The sequence below is a fragment of the Halichoerus grypus genome, chromosome 9 (assembly GCF_964656455.1).
Source record: "Halichoerus grypus chromosome 9, mHalGry1.hap1.1, whole genome shotgun sequence".
Lineage (NCBI taxonomy): Eukaryota > Metazoa > Chordata > Mammalia > Carnivora > Phocidae > Halichoerus > Halichoerus grypus.
The window spans coordinates 51271434-51298068 of record NC_135720.1 but is presented as its reverse complement, the minus strand read 5'-3'; the positions used below and the strand labels follow the sequence as shown (position 1 = coordinate 51298068).

At 35.2% G+C, this 26635-nt stretch overlaps 1 protein-coding gene across 14 annotated transcripts in view; it reads left to right on the top strand.

Annotated features, from left to right (window-relative positions):
- Window positions 1-26635, top strand: part of CEP57L1 (centrosomal protein 57 like 1) — an 81979-nt gene that overhangs the window by 36905 nt on the left and 18439 nt on the right. For 4 of the 14 annotated variants that reach the window (XR_013441165.1, XM_078054897.1, XM_078054891.1 and 1 more), the window contains exons 2-6: window positions 12311-12386; window positions 13586-13751; window positions 15945-16124; window positions 18086-18207; window positions 26502-26618. Coding sequence is in view for 13 of the 14 variants with exons in the window: in XM_078054897.1 (XP_077911023.1) it covers window positions 12384-12386; window positions 13586-13751; window positions 15945-16124; window positions 18086-18207; window positions 26502-26618 (588 nt within the window). In the remaining variant the exon portion in view is untranslated. Of the gene's footprint in view, window positions 1-12303; window positions 12387-13585; window positions 13752-15944; window positions 16125-18085; window positions 18208-26501; window positions 26619-26635 lie in introns of all 14 variants that reach the window. The other 10 variants (XM_078054892.1, XM_078054894.1, XM_078054895.1 and 7 more) reach the window with 5 other exon arrangements.

Here is a 26635-nt window from a genome sequence, read left to right as displayed (position 1 = left end):
TTTGCCATGCAGAAGCTTTTTATTTTGATGAAGTTCCAATAGTTTATTTTTGCTTTTGTCTCTCCTGCCTCAGGAGACATATCTAGAAAGAAGTTGCTATGGCCAATATCAAAGAAGTTACTGCCTGTGTTCTCCTCTAGGATTTTAATGGTTTCCTGTCTCACATTTAGGTCTTTAATCCATTTTGAATTTATTTTTGTGTTTGGTATAAGAAAGTGATCCAGTCTTCCCAACACCATTTGTTGAGAGACTGTCTTTTTTCCATTGGATATTCTTTCCTGCTTTGTCGAAGATGAACTGACCATGTAGTTGTGGGTTCATTTCTGGGTTTTCTATTCTGTTCCATCGATCTATGTGTCTATTTTTGTGCCAACCATACTGTTTTGATCACTATAGCTTTGTAATACAACTTGAATCCAGAATTGTGATGCCTCCAGCTTTGCTTTTCTTTTTCAAGATTGCTTTGGCTGAATAGGGTCTTTTCTGGTTCCATACACATTGTAGGATTGTTTGTTCCTGCTCTGTGAAAAATTCTGTTGGTGTTTTGATAAGAGATTACATTAAATGCGTAGATTGCTTTGGGTAATATAGACATTTTAACAATATTTGTTCTTCCAATCCACGAACATGGATTGTCTCTCCATTTCTTTGTGTCTTCTTCAGTTTCTTTCATCAGTGTTTTATAGTTTTCAGAGTACAGATATTTTGCCTCTTTGGTTAGGTTTATTCCTAGGTATCTTATCGTTTTTGGTGCAGTTATAAATGGGATTGATTCCTTGATTTCTCTTTCTGCTGCTTCATTATTGGTGTATAGAAATGCAACAGATTTCTGTACATTGATTTAGTGTCCTGACTTTACTGAACTCGTGTATCACTTCTAGCACTCTTAACTATAGAGAACAAATTGATGGTTATCAGAGGGATGGTGGGGGGATGGGTGAAATAGGTGGTGGGGATTAAGAGTACACTTATTGTGATGAGCACTAATACATGGAATTGTTTAATCACTAAATTCTACATGTGAAACTAATATTACACTGTATGTTAACTAACTGGAATTTAAATAAAAACTTAATTAAAAAAGATGAGTGTAAAGAATGATCAATAAAAATTTAATTATGAAATAAGCAAACCAAGTTTATTGGATGTAGTGCTGACTTACTGCCATATTGTTTTTTCCCCTCCTGTTTTCTCTTGTGGTCTTTTTTCAACACTGAGATTGCGGACTACTTGACAGCAAAAGCCATGCCTTGGGTGTTTCTTATTTCTACAGGGTATAGTATATGAGAGGTAGATAACTAAATATTTATGTGTTTCACTTTGACTCCTTTGTTACCACTTTCTCCTGCTTTTTCCCCTCACTTCTTTGATCACCTTTGAGATATTTTCTTCCTTCATTTGCCTTCTAAATGTTAGTGGTCTTTAGCATTCTGAGCCCCACCTTTTTCTCTCCTAAGTCTGTAATTCTTAACTTCTTAAAATTTTCCCTAAATGTGTCTGTGGGGCACCACAATGGATAGATAACAGTAGCTCTCTAATGAACAAAGGCATTGAATCTCAGCCACCCTTTTCCATGCAGACACACACACACTGAAAATTGCTAATCTTTATACTTTCCTTGGGTGATCTAATTGATAACCAAATTTGTATCTCTAGATCTAACCAGCCTGCTTACCTAAACACTAGACCCATATTTCAGTCTGATTGCTGAATAACTTTGTCTCCAGCACCTCAAACTTGACATATCTAAAACAGAATTCATTGTTTTCCATTAGACTTCTATCTCTTTTTATATTATTTCTTATTTCCATGAATGCCATTGCCATCTCTTCACTTGACCAGGTGAAAATTTTGGGAGCATTTTTTATTCTTTCCTGTCCCCCATTTCCCCATTTCACATATCTAGTTGGTTCCTAAACCCTTTCGATTGTATCTTCTCAGTATCTTTCATGTTCATCTCATCTACTCCAGTCTTAATTCAGGCCTATATTATTCCTTGTCTTAATTACTTCAGTAACCTCTTTGTCCCTCTGCCCATAATTTCTTCCCCCTCCAGTCTGTCTGTCTCATAGCCATCTGAATAACCTTGTCAGAATGTAAACATGATCATGTTATTTTCCTTTATATCCTTCATTAGCTCCCCATTGCCTGATCCTATGGAAGACAGACTCTTCAGTGTGATGTACAAAGTCCTTTATGGTTTGGCCCTTGCATACCTTTTTAGCCATCTCTTACTGCCAACATTTATTCACTGTGCTCCAGTCAAATTCACTAGGGTCTATCATGTCCCTCAATGATTTTACATTCTATCTCCACTAAATAAATATTTCCAAATTTTGTGTTCCTGTTAAGCCTCTTGTTTGCTTGTTTTGGTCTCTGTCTTTCATATCTTTCCTCAGTGTCTGGTAAGTCTTGATTAAACAACTTAAATCTCAGAGTCAGGCAGTAAAAAACTGATTGGAAACTCGAAATCCATCCAATCCATTTATTTTATCATCTTTAGTATCTTTGTTAACTTGGGCTAGTCATATTCCCTTCATCAGGATATTCCCATCTCCACTTGGATATAATCTAGACTACCAATGTTCTGAGAACTGAACGTTCCTGCCTTGAGTCTGGTGCTACCCTCACCTACGCTGAGTGTCCCTCAATCCAGAGATACTCTGTAGTTCCCTTTTAGAAAAAACAAAACATAAGTTCCAGTCTTCTTCCCAGATGGGGGTAAAGCAGTCTTCTGGCTTCATAGATAGACGAAGGGAGTTTGGGCACATAATTTACTAACCTAAACTTTCATCGTGTTTTCTAGTGTTTGCCTCTATCTTAACTCTTACTTACAGAGGTACAGCTAAGTCCTGAGCCACTTGGAGGTTCTGCAGAGTAAACTTAAAAGTCACTTTTCTTACTTGGATTAGAAGACTGCCTTTTTTACATTAGCTCAATCTATTACTATTTGTACATCTGTCTTCTATTTTTCCAAAGTTTTGTTGTTGTCCTTGCAGGTTGATATCTTTTTTAAAAAAGTGTTTTAGTATTATTTTAGTGTATTTCCAAGAGGGAGCAAAAGTTAGTGTGTATCTCCACTCTGGCACATTTACCTAAACTCCTCATTCAAAACTGTTTGTAATTCTAAATTATTTCTGGCTTTACTTATTTCTCCATCAATCAGGAAGAGTTAGATAATCTCTCTTTTGTATTCCCATGACACTCGGTGTATGCTTTTGTTATGGAACTGATCCCACTGAGTCATATCTTGTTTTTAACTTGTCTCCCCTACCACATATTGTTATGCAACCAATCTACAGAATTTTTTCATCTGGGAAAACTGAATCTCTATAACTCCCCATTTACCCTTCCCCTTAGCCACCATTCTACTTTCTGTTTCTATGAACTTGACTACTCCAGATACCGCTTATAAAGGAATCATACATTATTTTCTTACTGGTTGTCATATTTCACTTAGCATGATGTCCTCAGTGTTTATCCATGTTTCAGTGTGTGTCAAAATTTCTTTTTTTTTTTAAGGCCAAATTATATTCCATTTTATGTATATACATTTTGTTTATCTTTTGATGGATATTTGGGTGGCTTCCACCTTTTGGCAATTGTGAATGATGCCATTTTGAGCATGGATGTACAGATATTTTCTCAAGGGACCCTGCTTTTTAGTTATTTTGGATATACCCAGAAGTGTCATTGTCATTTAAGACATTGACATTTTTTAAGGAAAATGGTTTCCCCCTCTATAAAAAATAGAATGTGTTTCATTTGGGGCTTTAATGATGTTTTCTTATGTTGAGATTCAGGTTATACATTCCTGGACAGAATACTGCTTAAGTGACATGTCTTCTTCAGGGCTTCACATACAGAGGCACATGATGTCCATCTTACCTCTTAAGGGTGATATTAATTTTAATCATCAATTCAAGTGTTATTCTGTTTCTCTTATATAGTTACTCCTTTTTTTCTTGAAACTTACAAGCCATCTGCGGAAGAGATACTTTAAGACCGTGCAGATATCCCACTCCTCATCAAAATTTCTACCTTTGGATTAGTATTAATGCTTCTTGCCTAAATTAATCTTTACTATGATGGTTGCAAAATGATGATTTTTCCAAATCCAGTAAGGGCTATTTTTTTAAAAAGATTTTATTTATTTATTTGAGAGAAAGAGCACAGAGGCAGAGTGAGAGGGAGAAGCTGACTCCCCACTGAGCAGAGAGTCCTATGCGGGACTCGATCCCAGGACCCTGAGATCATGACCCAAGCCAAAACCAAGACTAGGATGCTCAACCGACTGAGCCACCCAGGTGCCCCTAAAGATTTCACTTTTAAGAAATCTCTGCACCCAACATGGGGCTTGAACTCATAACCCTGAGATCAGGAGTCACATGCTCTACCACCTGAGCCAGCCAGACACCCCTATAGTGTGCTTTTCTTACTCTCAGTTTACAGATTGTTTACCAGGTACTCTGTTGTCTGAATCCTGCTAGTGAACTCTGTATTTAATTAATGAGTAACCAAATAATATTCACTTTCTACTATTGAAGAAGAATAAACTTTACAATATGGAGTAGCTTTGAGAACTTTAGCTGAATGGAAAGTTATAAACTCTCCTTTTTAAACCATAAATCTCATTCTATGTGTGTAATTAAAACTGGTTGGTCTAAAGCATTTAGTATCTTTTAAGTATGTCTAAAGTTGTTACAGTTGCAAGCAATATGACAGATTAGATGTTCAGAGAAACCTCCTCTGGTAAAGAACACAGAAATGCTGCATAAAATGTTAAAACAACTTTTGAAAGGCATGGCTGAGTTGGAAGCAAAGTAAGGGAGGAAGTATGAGGCTGTATGTAATGAGAAAGCCCAGTTCCACAGGGATAAATGAGCCCTAGAACCCATTTTATCCCCAAGGACACCTTCTGTGATCCCTCATGGCCCAGAACCTGGGCATTAAGGAGGTATTTCTGCTTCTATGGGGCAAGGGACAAATTCTGATGGGCATACTCAGTGGTAAGTTTGGACACTGCAGTGTAAAAAGCTGGGATCCCCAAAGGATAAAACCTTCTATTAGTGACGGGAAAATAACCTGCTCTTCAGAATGACACTGTTTCATCCTTGGCTTTGGATGAAGTGAACAAAAAGAATCTCTCCTCATCACAATTCTATTCTCATGTGGGTTTGGAGTTGGAATTCGTACTGCCAAAAAAAAAAAAAAAATCTCAATATAAAAGTTGTTTAATGGTGCCTTGGGTTTGGGGTGCCCTAAGGACCTAGCAGAAACAAACAGAAATCTTCTCTGAAGAAAAGTTCTTTATATACTGGCTTTGGAATATTTCCCTAGTTAAAGTTCCGAGCATACATGTTTATTAGAGACTATTCTTGGGATCAATACATGAGGAAGGGAGAGGAAGGAAGTACTATTAGGCAGAGAAGTCCAGCTTCAGTGAAGACCCAACCAAGGTTTCACTGCTACTACAGGGAGCTCTGGAGATGGGGTGATCCTTTGGAATTGACTTGGATTGGGGCAAGAGGGTCAGGCCTTTTTACCCTCATTGGATGTGGGCTGCCCCTGGAAGGAGCCTTGACCTTAGATGAGACAGTATTCTTTAGACAAAGCAATCCCCAAAGAGGGCCAGCAGCCAAGAGCCACTTTCTGGCAGCATTCCCAGGAGCTGTGGGAAAAGTTCACATTCCTGAAAGGGAATCCAGGCAGTGCATCATAATGTCCACCACGATGAGCAAAGAAAACTTGCAGGTGAACATAGCAAACATTGACTTTATGAATCAAAGCAATATTGTCTAATTTGTGTGGTTAAAAATAGAACTAAAAATTTCAGAACCATAGTATTATATGAGTCTGGAGGGGAGTGATTGGAATTAATACCTTCTAAGATCTGGGTTCTGTGATAGAATACTGTACAGAAGTGAAAATGAATATCATACAGCTTCATGTTCCAACATAAATAACAAGATACTTTAAATGAAAAAAGTATGTTTCCATTTATATAAAGTTTAAAAACCACAAACACCAAACAATATATTGATAAGGATATGTACAAATATGATAAAACTATTTAATAGGCATTAAAATGAGTAACACAAAATTCAAAGCAAGTAATGGGAAAGGCACACAGAGGGCTTCCACAGCACTATCACTATTTCTTAATCTAGGTGTAGATACACAGAAATCTGTTTTGTTACAATTCCTTTAACTATACATGCATGTATTATGTATATAGTAAATTATTTTTTTAACTCTATTAAGGTATTAAGAAGAAAGGAATCTGCTGGTCTTGGTGACCAGAACATGCTAAAGTTATCTCTTAAGTTAGTATTCAGCTGTGCTAATCTGGATCTAGTCAAATCTACTGAGATTTAATCAGAAATAAGTTATCAGTTATATGATTGAGTCATCTCCATTTGATTTATCAATTTTGCCTTCAATTAGGGGATGGGATTACTATTTTACAGGCATTTCAGATACAGTGATGAAATTTGAAGTTTGAAAATGATCCCAAAATCTGCAGCAAGTTTTTGTTAGATGAATTCAGTATGTAATATAATAGCTATCACAGTCAATATTCAATGCAACATCTATATCAATAAATATAGAAGCTCTACTTTTTTCTCCCAAAATCTGTTTAATCCATAAAAATCAGAGAAAGCAGCTTTGAATTCTGCATGAAGATAGTGAGCTTTGTCTCTCTGGAGACATAGCAGAGCTTAGATGACTTGTTAAAGATAGTGTGAGAATAAGTTTGTATTCAACGGTTAGAATAGCTGGCCTCTAAGATGCTCTCAGACTTTACCAAGATTACATGATTCTATGCTTGATTCAGTATTCTTACCTCTCATTTCTCTCCAGAAGGCATTTTCCTGATGACTCTCCATTAGGGTAGTCTCTGTTTAGATAAATATAAATCAACCAAAGTCCTTAAGAGAGAATATTTTTCTCTAGCTTCATGGATTTTGGAGTGCAGGAAACTTGAGCTGTGTGGTTAGTAATTAGTTAGTGTCTCTGGACTTTGGCTCCTACATCTATAAAATGAGTAGATTGCAGCTGATCTAAATTTTAAATGGATATATGAAATTTCCCTGTCAATTCTAGAACTCCCAAATATTTATGACTTATACAGATTTATGGTACCATGGACTTCTCAAACATTTTGAATATAGTCACCATTTCAAACTAAATAACTTGAAATATATCCTTTGTCACCTCTTAATACTTTTTGGAGGAAAGTATAAGATAATGATTTTTCTTTTTTTTTTTATTATGTTATGTTAGTCACCATACAATACATCATTAGTTTTTGATGTAGTGTTCCATGATTCATTGTTTGCGTATAACACCCAGTGCTCCATGTAATACGTGCCCTCCTTAATACCCATAACCGGGCCAACCCATCCCCCCACCCACCTCTCCTCTAAAACCCTCAGTTTGTTTCTCAGAGTCCACAGTCTCATGGTTTGTCTCCCCCTCCGATTTCCCCCCCTTCATTTTTCCCTTCCTTCTCCTAATGTCCTCCATGCTATTCCTTATGGTCCACAAATAAGTGAAACCATATGATAATTGACTTTTTCTGCTTGACTTATTTCACTTAGCATAATCTCCTCCAGTCCCATCCATGTTGATGCAAAAGTTGGGTATTCATCCTTTCTGATGGCTGAGTAATATTCCATTGTATATATGGACCACATCTTCTTTATCCATTCGTCTGTTGAAGGGCATCTTGGCTCCTTCCACAGTTTGGCTATTGTGGACATTGCTGCTATGAACATTGGGGTGTATATGGCCCTTCTTTTCACTACATCTGTGTCTTTGGGGTAAATACCCAGTAGTGCAATTGCTGGGTCATATTTTTAATTTTTTGAGGAACCTCCACACTGTTTTCCAAAGTGGCTGTACCAACGTGCATTCCCACCAACAGTGTAGGAGGGTTCCCCTTTCTCCACAACCTCTCCAACATTTGTTGTTTCTTGCCTTGTGAATTTTTGCTATTCTAACTGGTTTAAGGTGGTATCTCAGTGTGGTTTTGATTTGAATTTTCCTGATGGCTAATGATGATGAACATTTTTTCATGTGTCTGTTAGCCATTTGTATGTCTTCTTTGGATAAGTGTCTGTTCATGTCTTCTGATAATGTTTTTTAAAAACCAGACTCTAGGGGCACCTGGGTGGCTCAGTCAGTTCAGCATCTGCCTTCATCTCAGGTCATGATCTCAGGATCCTGGAATCGAACCCCATGTCAGGTACCCTGCTCAGTGGGGAGTCTGCTTCTGCCATTCCCTGCCCCCATGCTCTCTCTCTCTCAAATAAATAAATAAAATCTTTTTAAAAAAAAAAAAAACAGACTGTATTTCACTGTATTCTAAAGTTAGCTGAATTTGATTGTACCTTAACCTTCAGATTAGTTATTTATATGTCCCTGTATTTATGTCCCTATAATTCAAATTTCTCATATTTTTATAATTTTACAATGCTGTAATTTTTTGAATGACACTTTAATTCTTAAGTCTATAGCAGTATTCTTTCATTTTTAATATAAACTATTAAGGGAATAAATATTTTACAGTATTTTAGGTAAAAAGGCTAATATTTGGGTCAGAAACTAATTCAAATACATATAAATTAAATATGAGTCAGAAGCATGATTTTAGTTTTATTCTCCCATTTGATTATGCTGGGAAATTTTTAATTATTTTAAATTATTGCATACAGGATAGCACATTAATAATTTCCTATTCAATTCATTAAGCTTAAGAAATTACTAACAATTATAGGGGGAAAATAAATCAAGGCAGAGTTAAATAATTGTTACACATCTTTTCAAGTAGGGAACTCTAAATTGCAAGTAACTTTATTATGTCCTCTAAATAGCATAGACCTTAGGCATCTGTTGTTACATCCTTATCACTGTTCCTGTGTTTCATTCACTGTTGAACAAACGTATAAGTTGCAGTCAGTGTATTAGTTTGCTAGGTCTTCCAAAACAAATACCACACACTGCGTGGCTTAAACAACAGAAATTTATTCTCACCGTTCTGCGTGCTACAAGTCCAAGATCAAGATGACAGTAGGTTTGGTTTCTTCTGAGGACTCTCTCCTCAGCTTTCAGATGGTTGTCTTCCCACTGTGTCTTCACTTGGTCTTTTCCTGATCCCTGGCACAAAAATCCCTGGTGCATAATTTGTATATCCAAATTTCCTCTTTTTCCAAAGACACCAGTTAGATTGGATTAGAGCCCATCTTAAGGGTTTCATTTAAACTTAATCACCTTTTTAAGGCCCTATCTCCAAACACAGTCAGTCTAAAATACTGGAGGTTAGAGCTTCAACATATGAATTTGGGGGGAATAATGAATTCAGTCAGTGAAATTGGATATAATGTACTTTCCTGCCACAGAAGTTTTCAAGAATGAAAATTATTGATTCTGTGCAAGTGACTTGCATGATGGGTAGAATTGTTTGCGCTGTGACTTAAGGCAGGTTAGCTCACAGGATGGATGACATGACACAATTTATAAGTCCTGGATGATTTTAAGCCAGATAATTGAAGTTCTCTGCAAAAGGACATTCTAATTTGAATAAAATTTCTGTGTCTTTTGCTGGTTTCTCTTCCTCTACTTGCCCTTTTAGTATGGGGCCTTTGGAACTGTCTTCAGTTCTTACATTATATCATCAGTGGTCTCTTTCTTTTCAAAATCAGTTGACTTTTTTTTTTTAAGATTTTATTTATTTATTTGACAGGGAGAGACACAGCGAGAGAGGGAACACAAGCAGGGGGAGCGGGAGAGGGAGAAGCAGGCTCCCCGCTGAGCAGGGAGCCCAATGTGGGGCTCGATCCCAGGACCCTGGGATCATGACCTGAGCCAAAGGCAGATGCTTAACGACTGAGCCACCCAGGTGCCCCCAGTTGACTTTTTTTTTTTAATCTAAACTACTCCCTCCTTGAAACAGTCTCCTCTCTTTATTTCTGACATCATACTTTTCTGGTTCTTTTCCGTCATAGGTTTCTCTTTCTCTTGTTTTCCTTCCTTATCTGAAATCTTTTCTATTTATACTCTTCCTTTCAAGTGACTTCTATTCTCTATGGCTTTATATACCATCCATATGCTGACAATGCCATTCTTTGTATTTCTATACTAGACCTATACTATTCTCTATGGTTTTATATACCATCCATATGCTGACAATGCCATTCTTTGTATTTCTATACTAGACTTCTCCAAGCTTTAGACTCTTCTATCAAACTACGTGTTTCATATCTTAACTTGGATGTCTCACACTTAGACTGGTTTTGACACATATCAGTACTATATGAGTATTAGCCATGGTCTTCATTTTTTTAATAAATGGCTACCCAGTTATTTAAGCTAGAAAACTCAATTTCTCCCTTTTCTTCTCCTCTTAATCCAGTTTGTCACTTCTGTCTTCAAGATACATCTTGCTTCTATACACTCTCTTCATCTCCACTGTCACCACCCTAATCCAAATGCAGCATAATCTCACACCTGGCTAACTGCAAATGTCCCCAAACTATGGGCTGTTAAATATAGTGATTAAGAACCCAGGCTTTGGAATTGAACTGGCTAGGTTTAATTCCTCGCTCCACCACTTGCAAGTTGTATGACCTTCAGTAACCTCTCCCTCTATTTCTTCATTTACAAAATGAGAATTATAATAATAATGATAACAGAGCAGTTTAGGAAACAGAGAGTACCCCATTCCTAGAACCCATTGTAGTATCTCTGACTGTCTCCTAATGCTGTCTCCCTAATAGTACTCTGGGATTATGCAGAGATGATGGCACAGTCAGCCACTAGCAGGAATAGACACACTGGTTGTTAAAAAGGACCATTTTGGAACAATTGTTTTCCTCAAGAACAAGTAAAAAGGCTTTGCAGTACAGTATTTGTGTCTAGCACAGTTTTTTGGGGGGAGGGTATTTCTTTATGCAGTGGCTCCTTAGTTGCAGCCCACAAAGCTATTTTAATTTTATATACCATAGAGAAAATGGATCATTTTCCTGGTTGTTTACAAGCTGTCAGTAATGGTTCTAGTTATAACTTAAGTTTCCCTAAGCTTTACTAGGCTATTGATGCAAATAAGGCCTACATTTCACAGCCTTTTGCCCCCCTTGCAAATCCTCTGAAATGCTCCACAGGAATTTTTGAGGTCTTTTCAATGACCTACAGCTAGGCTCCATACCAGATATGTCAAAATCCTTGGAGGTTGGGGCTTAGGCACCTCTCTACTTTCAGAAATTTTTTCTCTAGAAAGTTCTGTCATACATGCCCATGAATATGTCCCTTCCAGCTGCTCTCTCTCTTGCTGAACAGTACTAACAATGCACCAGAGCCCTCAAAATGTCAAAACTGTGTTAGTGATCTCTAGCAACTTTCCTCTTCATTGGAATATAACATTCCACACAAGGCAGGACAGCTAATGCCCCAATCTTTTATAGAGATATTGGTGAAATATTTCTCAGTTTTTACTTACAGTCCTCTCCCTTCCCAACACCCATGTGTGAGTCCATGGGACTGGGTCAGAGATGAGTTAGAATGACCATGACTGTACTTTACTCAAAATTACTCCTCCTTTCCTCCATCAAGTAAGGCTTTGACTTTGCATCAGCTTTCTGTACTTCTTTCATCTTCCTTCAGAGTGAGTTTTTCTCCTAGAATGCCACAGTTCTTTATGTATATAAACTTCTACTGGGTTTATGCACTTGTTTGTAACATAGGACTAGATTGTAAGGATTAAGCTGGGACCTCTATTACAATGCCATCCACTGAGCATCCTAGCGTGTCTTCTCTCATTTCTGTACTGTTTCCTTTCTTTTTCTTCACCTACCAGTGGGTTGTTATTCTGCTTATCCCCACTTTAAGATGTGTTTACACATTTAATTTAAATAAACTTTAGTCTAATTTTTAACTTATTGGCATCTTCTAAGTAGTCATTTCATTTACATTAAAAACCTCAAATTTGAATTTGTTTTTTAACTGGCACAAAATCCAGTTTGTAAAATAAATACTATATTTGGTAAAGAGGAAGCAGAGTCCTCCCAAGGACCTCAGGGTATAATGACTAATGGCAAGATTTCACTCTTCTTATTATTGGAGAAACTCACCAGGAGCCTAAAACTGAGCTATCTTGAGTAATTCCGAGGTTCTTGGGATAGTTTCAGCCACATACCTCTCTCTGAAGATGTACAATCACGTTCAGAACTTCTGTACTTTGGGATCTTACCTCTACTTCATTGTGAGCCAGCTGTGACTAACTTTGCTCTCTTGTTTTTTGAGGGAACAGCAACTTAGATAGATGCAATCTCCCATGGGGAGCAGACAGTATCTGAGCAGCAACAACCCGGAGGGATGGAGACATGGTTAGTAAATGGTAGCTGATACTAATAACAATAGCAAAAAAAATGATTGCTTCTCAAGAGCAAAGAACATCAAATATTCTAGAAAGCTTCCTAGGCTATTTAACTTTTATTTATTTTATTAAAGATTTATTTATTTATTTTAGAGAGAGTGTGTGTGTGTGTGTGTGTGTGAGCTTGGGGAGGGAGAGAAGGGGAAGGAGAGGGAAAGAATCTCAAGCAGGCTTCCTGCTGAGCACAGAGCCCAGTGAAGCGCTCTATCTCATGACCCTGAGATCACGATTTGAGCTGAAATCAAGAGTGGGACGCTTAACTGACTGAACCACCCAGGCACCCCTTTTCTAAAGTAAATTACAGAAAGGAAAATAAATGATTTGGGGAAAATTAGACCAAAAAATTATCTGCTAAAATGGTTAAAAGGGCTCTCCTAAAAAATAAAACATTAAAATTAAGTATAACCTCCCAGAATGACAAAGCTATTTTAGGTTCTTCAGATTGAGAACCATTCTAAACTATGATTAGAATGCTGGGTGCATTGGGGTGCTGCTTGGGTTAGTTAAGTGTCCAACTCTTGATCTCGGCTCAGGTCTTGATTTCACCATCTGAGTTCAAGCCCCACATTGGGCTCCATGCTGGGTGTAGAGCCTACTTAAAAAAAAAAATATTGGCACATTAAATGGAGTTGTGTCATATCCGATGATTAGATTCAGAGATTGATATATCCAAAATTACCCTTGAAAATCCCTTAGGAAGCCAGTACATTGGAATTCAACAGTCTTTGAGGATTGGATTATATGGGTGGCTTGTGTTTCAAAGCTATGTTGTCTTTTAGAATATGTACTTTCCCTAAGAATCCTAGAGTCACACTGTTTGTAGAGAAGTGCTCAGTTGATGAGAGGTATATGAACTTATGATCAGCTGAGAAACCAGTAAATTCACACCACCCATATAATTAATGCTCACTCCAGGGCATTTGCTCACTGAAAATCAGGCAGAATTGTCCATACTATTTATACAGTAAATAGTCATGTTTCTTTCTTGTATTGATGAGCTTATTATAGTTGAACTTGTGATAATTAACTTTATAAAGAAACAACTCCACAGTATATGATTATGTATTTATGTTAAGTTTCACCTAATATTTTTGTCATTTAAATAGGAAAGAATGATGCTATACTATATTATTCCTTTATTCTCTACAGATAATGGATTCTGAATTAATGCATAGTATAGTAGGAAGCTATCTTAAACCTCCAGAAAGAGTTTTTATTCCATCATTTACCCAGAATGATGAATCATCTCAGACTCACCACTCTGCAAACTTAGAAGCTACCTCTCCTAAAATGCTTCATAGTCCAAATAGCCAAGGTAATTCTAAAATAAAGTCATATTAAAAATTAAAGGAATGATATGAAATGTTATATAAAACTTTACATCTTTACATAGAAAATAATATGATTATGTGTTTAATTTTAATAAAACTATTAGTTTTGACTCTGTTGCTTAAAGTTTCTATAAACATAAGTTATTTAACATTTTTTATTTTGGCTTCTTCAGCTGTAAGATGAAGATTAACCACCTAGACACATAATTACAATTTTATCCTAAAAAATCATGAGAAAATAGGAAAATACTCTTTGAAGAATCAAAGGTCAGATTTGGAATCCTTCTAAACTAGATGATTAGAATACTAGTGAATTAAGTAAAGTTGTATCTTATTCAAGGATTAAATTCGGAAATTGCCTATTTCCAAAATTACCCTTGAAAATTCCTTGGGAAGCTAGGACATTGGAGTAACTACAAAATACAAGTATTGTAACTTTTAAAATATAAACTTAGGGGGAGGGACGCCTGAGTGGCTCAGTCAGTTAAGCGTCTGCCTTCGGCTCAGGTCATGATCCCTGGTCCTGGGATGGAGTCCTGCACCGGCCTTGCTTGGTGGGGAGCCTGCTTCTCCCTCTGCCTGCCGCTCCCCCTGCTTGTGTGCTTTCTCTCTCTCTCTGACAAATAAATAAATAAATAAAATCTTTAAAAAAATAAAAAAATAATAAACTTAGGAGGATATCAGAATTGAATTAGGAAAACATGCCTATGCCATACAAATTACCTTCTAAAATGCTGGTTATCACCTGTTTTTTTAATATTCTATAATAAAATGTTACCATTAATAAATAGACTAGCTCTGTGGAGTAAAAAACCACAAGAAATATTCCGAATCAGCAAACCAGGTATTGCATTTCTAAAGAGCAATAAATATAATTTCTTTATCTCATTTGTAAAACAAACAAACAAACAAACAAACAAAAAGAACCACATGGTAATCTCTAGCAAACATCTTTTTAATTGGTTATGAACTACAGGCAAACCTTGGAGATATTGTGGGTTCGGTTCCAGACCACCACAATAAAGCGAAATATATCACAATGAAGTGAGTCAAATGAATTTTTTGGTTTCCCAGTGCATATAAAAGTTACATTTAGACTATACTGTAGTCCATTAATTGTGCAATAGCATTGTGTCTAAAAAAACAATGTACTGTATATCTTAACTAAAAAATACTTTATTGCTAAAATGTTAGGTATCATCTGAGCTTTCGGTGAGTCGTAATCACTGATCACAGATTGCCATAACAAATATAATAATAACAAAAAGTTTGAAATACTGCAAGAATTACCAAAATGTGACACAGAGACATGAAGTGAGCAAATGCTGTTGGGAAAATAGTGCTGGTAGATTTACTCAAATAGGGTTGCCAGAAACCATTGTTCAATTTGTAAAAAATGCATTATCTGTGAAATGCGATAAGGTGAAGCACAATAAACAAGGTATGCTGGCATATGAAAATTAACCTATAACATTTACTTATATTCCATTCCACTCGTTTTATAGTTTGAAGTTATAACAGAATAGAAAGTGTTATTTGAAAATTTTAGAATTCTGAACATACCTGAATCATGATGATATTAATATACCTGAATAAAAATCACAGTAGTACATGTGCACCACTTAAAATCTTTCAAGCCTGACATGAGTTAAACCACTAGGTTATAATTTTTCTTCTGGTGGAAGAAACTGTCTTCTAACTCATATGTTCTGATTATCAATACTAAATCTTAGACAAAGAAACAATAAATGTTTGTGATTTAACTAAAATTGAACATATCAAGAACCGAGAAAAACCTTTAACATTAAACCTAAATTTCCATGTTAATTAGTGACACTACATCTTAATTTTCTTTATCCATACTCAGACTCTTATGCCTCCTAGACTGGACATTATTTGAAGAGATTTACTTTATTGAATTAAAAATTTTGATTATTAGCTATCTCAAACCTAGAAAATTACTAAATACAATCATAAATATATTGTTTTTAGAAGATCTATTAGAAAAAATTTGTCCCTCTTTAGAGTTTTAGTGATTTTTTTTTTTTTTTTGAGGAATATATGTTACTTGTATGTTTTTCTGGCTCACTAACAAAAATATACTGTTCACTTTTATTGCTACTATGTAAGTGTTCAAAAATTTTCATTGAAGTAACAAGCAAATTTTTTTTCAACAGCTCTTATTTTAGCCTTAAAAACTCTTCAGGAAAAGATTCATCGTTTAGAGTTGGAGAGAACACAAGCTGAAGATAACCTAAACAGTCTTTCCAGAGAGGCAGCACAGTATAAAAAGGCCTTGGAGAAAGAAACAAATGAGAGAAATCTGGCACACCAGGAACTGATAAAGCAGAAAAAAGGTAAGGAAATTCAATAGTTCTCAGAAACAAGGAGTTATCAAAATTTACAACTTGAAAATAAAAAGCCCAGTCTAAGATTTACTCAAATATCTTTGTTCTTATATATATTCAAACCTTGAAGCCTTGTTCACAGACAATTTGATATTTGCATTAAATAGGTATCTTTGAGCTTACTTCTATTATATATTATCCCAGTTCATGAATTCTTGAGATTAAAAGACACATTAAGTTTTTTTTCTCCGAAGTTTAAAACTTTTATTCTTCAAAATATACTGTTAAAATAAGACAAGTAACAGATTGTGAGAAAATGTTTGCAAAACAGATATCTGAAAAGGATTTGTATTGAGAATATATAAAAAATTCTCAAAACTTAATAATAAAAATAAAAGGAAAACAACCTACAGAAAAAGTGGGCCAAAAATTTGAACAGGCATTTTATAAAAGAAGATATACAGGCCAGTAAGCACATGAAATGATCCTCAGCAAAACTAGTCAACAGGAAAATACAAATAAAATCACAATGTGATACTAATGTATACCCACTAGAATGACCAAAATTAAAGGATGTAATAATATCCTGTATTGGTAAGGATGTGGAGAAACTGAAACTCTCACATCTTATTGGTGAGACCATTAAATGGTGCAACCACTGCAGAAAACAGTTCAACAGATTCTTGTAAAACTAAAACATATGCTATCCATACAACCCTGTAATTCCATTCCTAGGTATTTATCCAATAAATACAAAGATATTTCCATAAGAAGACTTGTACTTGAATATTCATATCAGCTTTACCCATAGTTGGCCTAACCTGGGTAAAAGACACATTAAGTTTTTAGACAGATTGTGTTTAGAAATTAGAATATTTTCAGAATACCAACAAAATCTAATTTTACCTATAATTAAAATACTTTATATATTCAGTCAACACTGGTTTTTAAAATTTGAAAATAAAAAGCAACACTAGTAATTGAACAATACAGAAACCATAAAAATGAATAAAAAATTTTATTGACTCGAAAGATTAATTAGAGGAAATGGACAGGTAAGTAGAGGTTTCTGTGGAAATTATGAAAAAGACATTCAGACATAAGTTTTAGAGATTTAGAACATAAGTTCTTTTTTTTTTTTAAGATTTTATTTATTTATTTGACAGAGAAAGACACAGTGAGAGAGGGAACACAAGCAGGGGGAGTGGGAGAAGAAGAAGGTGTCCTGCTGAGCAGGGAGCCCGATGCAGGGCTCGATCCCAGGACCCTGGGATCATGACCTGAGCCGAAGGCAGACACTTAATGACTGAGCCACCCAGGCACCCCTAGAACATAAGTTCTTTATATAATTTTTACTTCATAATGTATGGCTTTCTTTTTCCTTGTAGTACATTCACCCTCCTAAATAAGGTTCAAGTTTGTGTTTCAACTTATAAATAGAGTGAAGAAATGAGAAGATTTTTTCCTGAGGATGTTGGAGAAAAGTGGTCTAAAGAACTGAGGAAAGTAAAAAATTAAAGAATTTGAAAGAGGCTAATTACTTCTTAGGAAATAACTATACTGTCAGTAGTCAAGAGCAGAGGAAATGGGAATGGAAGATTGGATATACCTGAGTTTCCTGAAAGAGAAAAATATATTGATAGGAAAGAGACTTTAGGTCCTCTATTTTTTCAGATAATGTCATTTCCCAGGAACAGCCAAGATGTTTATCATCCCACAAGTCACTGACTTCTTACTCTTTCAGAAGTTTGCCCTGTGGGTCTTTTAGGGGAAGACAATGTTAAACTAGTATTATGTAGTTAATGAGATATGCACAAAATATATGTCCACAACTCTTACAGAGTCAGTACTTAGAACTAAAGAATCCTTGAGCTTTTAGTTCTTGACTGAATTTATATAATGTTTCTTGTGATTACCAAATCTCTGATCTATGTATAATCTAGACATTATTACTTTTTCTTTTTTCACAGATATTACTATACAGTTAAGCTCAGCTCAGTCTCGCTGTACTCTTCTAGAGAAGCAACTAGAATATACAAAGAGAATGGTTCTCAATGTAGAACGAGAGAAGAATATGATCCTAGAACAACAGGTAAACACATTTTCTATAGGAATATAATTTAATATGTTTTTGAAGAATATTTAATGTCATGGGAAAATTGTATCATAATCTTAAGTAGGATAGAAAGCTATATTGAGGAGATTTCCACTTACAGTGAAGTAGAGTAGGTCATTTGGACCAAGCTTTCTGTAGAAGAAAACAAGAAAAACTGGGCAGGATATTAAAGAGTAAGGAAGGGAGGAAGGAAAAAGGATAGAAAAGAAAGGAAGGAAGGGAGACAGGGAAGGAGGAAGAAAGGAAGAAAAGGGAAAAAGACATAAAGGCATTGGAGAGTTAATGAAGTCGTGAAAATCACCAATTCAAAATCTGTCTGTGTACTTAAATCTGAAGAGGTTGGCCTCCAGAGAGGTTGATTTCAGGCCCCATCCTTCTTAGGGATTTCTGATTCCAGAAGAGTCCATTGAGAGGCTAAATAAAACTTTTTTTTTTTTTAAGATTTTTTCATTTATTTGAAAGAGAGCAGAAAGAGAGAGAGAGAGCTCTCTCACATGAAGTGGGGAGGGGCAGAGGGAGAGGGAGAAGCAGACTCCCCGCTGAGCAGGAGCGCGATGCGGGGCTTGATCCCAGGACCCTGAGATCATGACCTGAGTGGAAGGCTTGACTGACTGAGCCACCGAGGCGCCCCTAAATAATGCTTTTGAAAACTATGGGGCTTAAGAAATTGAAGTTAGATTCCGGGGCCTATCAAGAGTAGGAACCATAATAAATCTCTTGTGCTCTGAATGCTTTGTAAAGGTGAACAAGAAAGAAAACAACCCAACTTACAACTCTATGAGAGTAAATCTTAGTCCCTGAAATTGGATTAAAGGGATCCTGGATAGCTAATGTTCCTGGGGACCTCAAATTATTTCTATAAACATTTCTTTAACACAGTGAAAAACTTTCAATCAGACATAACCAGGCAGAAGGAGTTAAGACACTATGAAAATTGCTTTCATTAGTGTTTTATAGTTTTCAGAGTACAGTTTTTTCACCTGTTTGTTTATTCCTAGGTATCTTATTGTTTTTGGTGCAATGGTAAATGGGATTGATTCCTTAATTTCTCTTTCTGCTACTGCTTCATTATTGATGTACAGAAGGTAACAGGGGTGCCTGGGTGGCTCAGTCGGTTGAGCATCCCGACTCTTGATCTCAGCTCAGGTCTTGATCTCAGAGCTGTGAGTTCAAGTCCCACATGGGGCTCCATGTTGGGCATGTAGCCTACTTAAATAAAAACATTTTTTAAAAAAAGAAAGAAATGCAACAGATTTCTGTACATTGATTTTGTATCCTGTGACTTCACTGAATTCATTTATCAGTTCTACAGTTTTTTGGTGGAGTCTTTCAAGTTTTCTATATAGAGTATCATGTCATCTATAAATAGTGAAAGTTTTACCTCTTCCTTGCTGGAACACTGATGAAAGAAATTGAAGAAGACACAAAGAAATGGAAAAACAATCCATGTTCGTGGATTGAAAGAACAAATATTGTTAAAATGATTATACTACCCAGGCAATCTACACATTTAATGCAATCTCTTATCAAAATACCAACAGTATTTTTCAGAGCTAGAACAAACAATCCTACAATGTGTATGGAACCACAGAAGACCCCGAATAGCCAAAGCAGTCTTGAAAAAGAAGAGAAAAGCTGGAGGCATCACAATTCTGCACTTCAAGTTGTGTTTCAAAGCTATAGTGATCAAAACAGTATGGCACTGGCACAAAAATAGACACATATCAATGGAACAGATTAGAAAACCCAGAAATGAACCCACAACTATATGGTCAATTAATCTTCGACAAAGCAGGAAAGACTATCCAACGAAAAAAAGACAGTCTCTTCAACAAATGTTGTTGGGAAAACTGGACAGCCATATGCAGAAGAATGAAACTGGACCACTCTTACACCAAACACAAAAATAAATTCACAATGGATTAAAGACCTAAATGTGAGACAGGAAACCATTAAAATCCTAGAGGAGAACACAGGCAATAACTTCTTTGACATTGGCCATAGCAACTTCTTTCTAGATATGTCTCCTGAGGCAGGGGAGACAAAAGCAAAAATAAACTATTGGAACTTCATCAAAATAAAAAGCTTCTGCACAGTAAAGGAAACAGTCAATGAAACTAAAAGGCAACCTACAGAATGAAAGAAAATATTTCCAAATGACATACCTGATAAAGGGTTAGTATCCAAAATAATATAAAGAACACCCCCAAAACAAATAATCCAATTGAAAAATGGGCAGAAGACATGAGTAGACATTTTTCCAAAGAAGACATCCTGATGGCCAACAGACACATGAAAAGATGCTCAACATCACTGATCATCAGGGATACACAAATCAAAACTACAATGAGATATCACCTCATACCTGTCAAAATGGCTAAAATTAACAACATAAGAAACAACAGGTGTTGGTAAGGATGGGGATGGCGAGAAAGGGGAACCCTTGTGCACTGTTGGTGGGAATACAAACTGGTGTAGCCACTGTGGAAATCAGTACAGAAGTTCCTCAAAAAGTTTAAAATAGAAGTACCCTACGATCCAGCAATCACACAACTAGGTATTTACCCAAAAGATACAAAAATACCAATTCAAAGGGATACATGCACCCTGATGTTTATAGCAGCATTATCTACAATAGCCAAACTCTGGAAACAGCTCAAGTGTCCACTGACTAATGAATGGATAAAGATGATATATTCATTCTTTTTTATGGCCAAGTAAGTATATCATTACTTGGCTATAAAAAAGAATAAAATCTTGCCATTTGCAACAACATGGATGGAACTAGAGAGTATAATGCTAAGCAAAATAAGTCAGTCAGAACAACACAAATACCATATGTTTTCACTCATATGCAAAATTTAAGAGACAAGATCAAAGGGGAAAAAAAGAGAGAGAGAGACTAACAAATCAAGAAACAGACTCTTAACTGTAGAAAACAAACTGATGGTTACCAGAAGGGAGGTGGGTGGGGGGATGGGTTAAATAGGTGTTGAGGATTGAGGAGTACATTTGTTGTGATGGGCACCAGGTGATGCATGGAACTGTTGAATCACTATTGTACACCTGAAACTAATGTTACACTGTATGTTAGCTGGAATTTAAATAAATTTTACTTAAGGAAAAAAGACACTATGAAAAGAAATAGCATACATAACAGACTATGTAAGCACTCTTACAAGTTAGTTCCAGCTGGGTGCTGGCCCTAAGAGACACAGACTTTAAAATAATTATGCTTTGGGCACCCGGGTGGCTCAGTTGGTAAGTGTCCAACTCTTTGTTTGAGCTCAGGTCATGATCTCAGCGTTATGAGATCTATCCCTTCATGGGGCTCCATGCTCAGCATAGAGTCTGCTTGAGATTCTCTCTTCTTCCCCCCACCCCACCTTCCACTTACTCATTCATTCTCTCTGTCTCTCAAATAAATAAATAAATAAATAAATAAATTTTTTTTTAGATTTTATTTATTTATTTGACAGAGAGAGACACAGCAAGAGAGGGAACACAGCAGGGGGAGTGAGAGAGGGAGAAGCAGGCTTCCCGCGGAGCAGGGAGCCCAATGCGGGGCTCGATCCCAGGACCCTGGGATCATGACCTGAGCCAAAGGCAGACACTTAACAACTGACGCACCCAGGTGCCCCAATAAATAAAATCTTTAAAAATAAAATAAAATAATTATGCTTGTTATAATCAAGGACATAAAAGACAGGATTGGCATTTTCAGGAAAGCATTGGAAACCATAAAATGGCAGAGCAGATTTGAGAAAGAACCAAATAAAAATTGTGGAACTGAAAAATACAGTACCTGAAATTTAGAACTGAATGGATGGATCTAACAGATTGGAAGAGATAATTAGTGAACTGGAAGGCAAAGTCATCCAAATCAGCAAAGAGGCAAAATGAAAGTAAATTCAGAAAAGAGAGCAAGAGGCATAAGTTAGAGGGAGAAGGTCAAACTTAAGTGTTATTGGAGTTCCATTAGGAAAGGTGAAAAAATGGGACAGAAGCAATATTTGAAGACATAGTGACTGAGAATTTTCCAAAATGGATTAAAAAATTCACACCACAGATTCAAGAAAACTAATTCCATAAAACCTATAAAACTAAATTAGGATAAATAAAAAGAAATATATACCTAGACACCTCATAATGAATAATAAGACAAGCATAAAATCTTAAAAGCTGGTGGGGAAAAAAAGATTACATTCAAAGGGACAACAATGAAAGTGACAGCTGACTTCTCAACTGAAAGTACTGAATTCAGAAGACAATGGATTGATATAGTTAAGTATTAAAAGAAAATACTACCAATCTAAAAATCCTAAACCTGGGGAAAATATCCTTTAGAAGTAAAGATGAGGGGTGCCTGGGTGGCTCAGTCAGTTAAGCATCTGCCTTCAGCTCAGGTCATGATCCCAGGGTCCTGGAATCGAGCCCCCCTGCTCTCTCTCTTTTGCACATGTGCACTCTCTCTCTCTCTCAAATAAATAAATAAGATCTTAAAAAAAAAAAAAAAGATTAAATAAAGACATTTAAAGACTAACAAAGACTGAGATCATTTGTTACCAGGAGATCCATTCTAAAAGAAATGCTAAAAGACATTATTCAGACAAAAGGAAAAGTATCTTAGATGGAAGGTGAGAGATGCAGGAAAGAAATAAGAGCAATGAAGATGGTGTGTGTGTGTATATATATATATGTAAATCTAAATGAATATTGTATACAACAATAGTAATGTTTTATGTGGTTTAAAGATATATAAAGGATTAAAATTAATGAGAACAATAGCTTATAAATTAGGAAGGGGTAAGTGTAGTTTAAAGTGTTGTAAGGTTTTGGGGTACCTGGCTGGCTCAGTTGGAAGAGAAGGCAATTCTTGGTTGTGAGTTTGAGCCCTATGTTGGGTGTAGAGATTACTTAAAAATAAATAAAAACTGAAAAAAATTACTAAGTGTTGTAAGGTTTTTGCATTGTTTTGGAAATGGTTAACAGTAACAATCAATACTGGATTTTAATGGGTCAAGTATTTAATAGGTTTTTCCAGGAACTATAAAAGTTGACTGCAAAATTTATACGGAAAAGCAAAGGTCCAAGAATAGCAAAACTATTCTGAAGAATAAGGTCCTGCTCTACTACATATTGAAACAAATTGTAACTCTATCAAAATTAACATATCTGTATGGATAGACAAGCAGAATAAAGGAATAGAATATACTCAGAAACAAATTCACTTACATGGAAATAATATACAACAAGGATACCATTGCAGATCAGTGGGGAAAAGACAGACTTCAATAAATGGTTTTAGGAAAATTGGTTGGCTATGTGAGGAAAAAAGAATGAAATCTCAATCTTACATCATACACAAAAATCAATTCTAGGTGGGTTAGAGATTTACATGTAAAAGGCAAAACTTTGTAATTTTTAAAAGCAAATGCAGAACAATGTCTTGATGACCTTGGTGTGGAGAACAGTTTCTTAAACAAGATACAAAAAGTAACAAAACAGTAGAGAAATGGGCCCAGTTATGATGAGGCATTTTGCAGGAAAAAAGAAATCACAAATGGTGATACATTTATAGAAGAATTATCATTCTCATTAGTAACTAGGAGAATGCAAATTAACAGCACAATAAGGTACTACTTCACATCCACCAGTTTGGAAAAAACATATAAACCTGGTAATTCTGGGTTTTATAAATGAGGGTACAACAACCAGAAGAGCAACCACTTTATAAAGTTCATAAGATAAAATATAATATTTTATCTTATAAAATAACCTAGAAATTCCTATCCTAGCTAAATATTGTAGATCAGTGACTTTTAACAGTTTTTTAAATGTTTTTTATTTAGGTATAGTTTACATATGGTGAAATGCGGAGATCTTAAGTGGAACGTTCAGTGATTATTGATAAATAAATATACTCATACAATCCATAGTATGGATCCAAATAACAGAAATTCTCTCATATCTCTGTCAAGATATTTCCTGCTCTCTCCCCACTTCCCGACAGGGCAACTACTATTCTGATTTATTTTACTTAGAGTTTTTGCCTGTCCTAGAACTTTATATATTTGGATCATAGAAAATGTACTCTCTTGTTTAGCATAAAGTTTTTTTAGATTAATCCATGTTGTATCAATAGTTTTTTTTACTTTTTATTGCTGTATGTAATTTTATTATACAGATATGCCACGATTTGTTTATTTGTTTTTCATAAAATTAGTTGGGAAGAATCTTTCTTCTGTTTTCTGAAAGATTAGCATTATTTCTTCCTTAAGTGTGTGATAGAATTCAAATTTGATAGAAGCTATCTGGGACTGTAGTTTTCTTTGTGGACTGTTTTAGATTACGAATTCATTTTTTTTAACAGGTGTAGGCTACTTGGATTTTGTTTCTTTTTGTGTCTTTAGAGATGTCCCCCTTTCATTTCTGATACAGCTAATTTATAATTTTCCTCTTTTTAAAATTATTCCTCTACCTATCACTTTTATCAATTTTATTGATTTTTTCAAAAAAGCACCTTTTTTATTTTTAAATTTTTTTATTATTTCCTACTTAATTTATTTCTACTTTATTATTTCTTTCCTTCTACTTATATAGGGTTTAATTTGCTTTTCTCCCCCTAGCTTTGTATGTTGGAAGTTCAGATTATTGATGTTAAAACTTTTATTCTTTCTTTTAAATGTTGCATTTAATGATGAAAGCTATCAAGTTCCTTATAAACTGCTTTACCTGCATCCCACAGATTTTGATATTTTGTATTTTCATTATCTTTCAGCTAAAAATATTTTCTAACTTCTCTAGTGATTTCTTTTTAAATTTTATTGACTTTTCCTCGTCCTCTGTTACTTCTCTCCTCCTCCTTTTTAGTAGCTGCTGTACAGGTTAAAATATGTATTTTTAACTTACCACACCCTGCCATGAATTAGTATTAAAACATTTCAATATAATGTACCATCCTCACTATAGTATGCTTCCACTTGTCTCCCTTTGTGCTACAACTTCCATACATTTAATTCTGTATTGTTGTAAAACCCACAAGACATCATAATTATTTCTGCTTTAAAGGTTAATTATCCTTTAAAGAAAACTTAAATAAGATGAAATATGTATCTATTCCCATTTTTACCATTTCCAATGTTTCTTATTTCTTTGTGTAGATTTGATTTTATGTCTGGTGTCATTTCCTTCAGGCCAAAGTACTTCCTTTACAAGTATGCTGGGAATTCTCTTAGCATACATTTTTCTGGAAAAGTCCTTATTTCACCATTATTGGGGAAGGATATTTTCAATGCATATAAAATTCTGGTTGACAGGTTTTTTCTCTCAGCACATTAAAGATGTGGTCAAAGTTGTCTTCTGGATTTAATAGTTTCTAATGAGAATTCTTATCTTCATTCTCCTGTGCATAACGTATCATCATTTCTCAGGCTGCTTTTAAGGTTTTCCCTTTATCACTGGTTTTCAACAATTTGATAATGTTGTGCCCAAATGTGAGTTTTTTTGTATTTATTCTGCCTTTTTAAAATTTATTATTATTATTCTTGAATCTGTCAGTTAATATTTTTCATCAAATTTGGAACATTTTTAGCCATTATCCTTCAAATAATTATTCTTGTCTGACCTCCCTCTTCTCTCCGTCTGTAACGCCATTTGAATGTCAGACCACAGGTCACCAAGACTGTTTATTGATTGTTTCAGTTTTTTGTTTTTTAATAGACTTTATTCTTTAGAGCAGTATTAAGTTTATAGAAAATTGAGCAGATAGTACAGAGAGTTCTCATATACTTCCTGCCCCCTCACAGTTGTCTCTATTATTAACACATTGCATTAGTGTGGTAATAAATACATTACAAAACTGTGTATAGATATGAAAATATATGTATAACTTTCCTTTTCTCCAGTTTCTCTGTATGCTTTATTCCTCTCATAGTTGCTTTTCTATATTATAATTAGAGGATAAGACAGTGTGTAGGTTTGGTCACCTTACAAATAACAGTTTATTTAATACAGGCTTCACTGATGATGTTTTCTTTAGTAGAAATGTTATATAAACATGCATAGAAGAGTTTGTTCCATTGATAAATGTAGCTCATCTTTTTTTATAATTTGATTTTCTTGTTTTTTATTCATAAGCACCTAAAGCATACACATGTATATACATGTTTCTTATGACAGATTTATTGTGCTTTAATTCTCAGAAATTGTATTATTTTTGATCATTGGCATCACTTGCCAAATTCAGGTTTTGTTTTTATCCTTTCCAGGCCCAGCTTCAAAGGGAAAAAGAACAAGATCATAGGAAGCTGCAAGCAAAACTTGAAAAACTTGATGTCTTAGAAAAAGAATGTTTTAAACTTACAACCACTCAGAAAACTGCTGAGGTAAGCTTCCACTTATT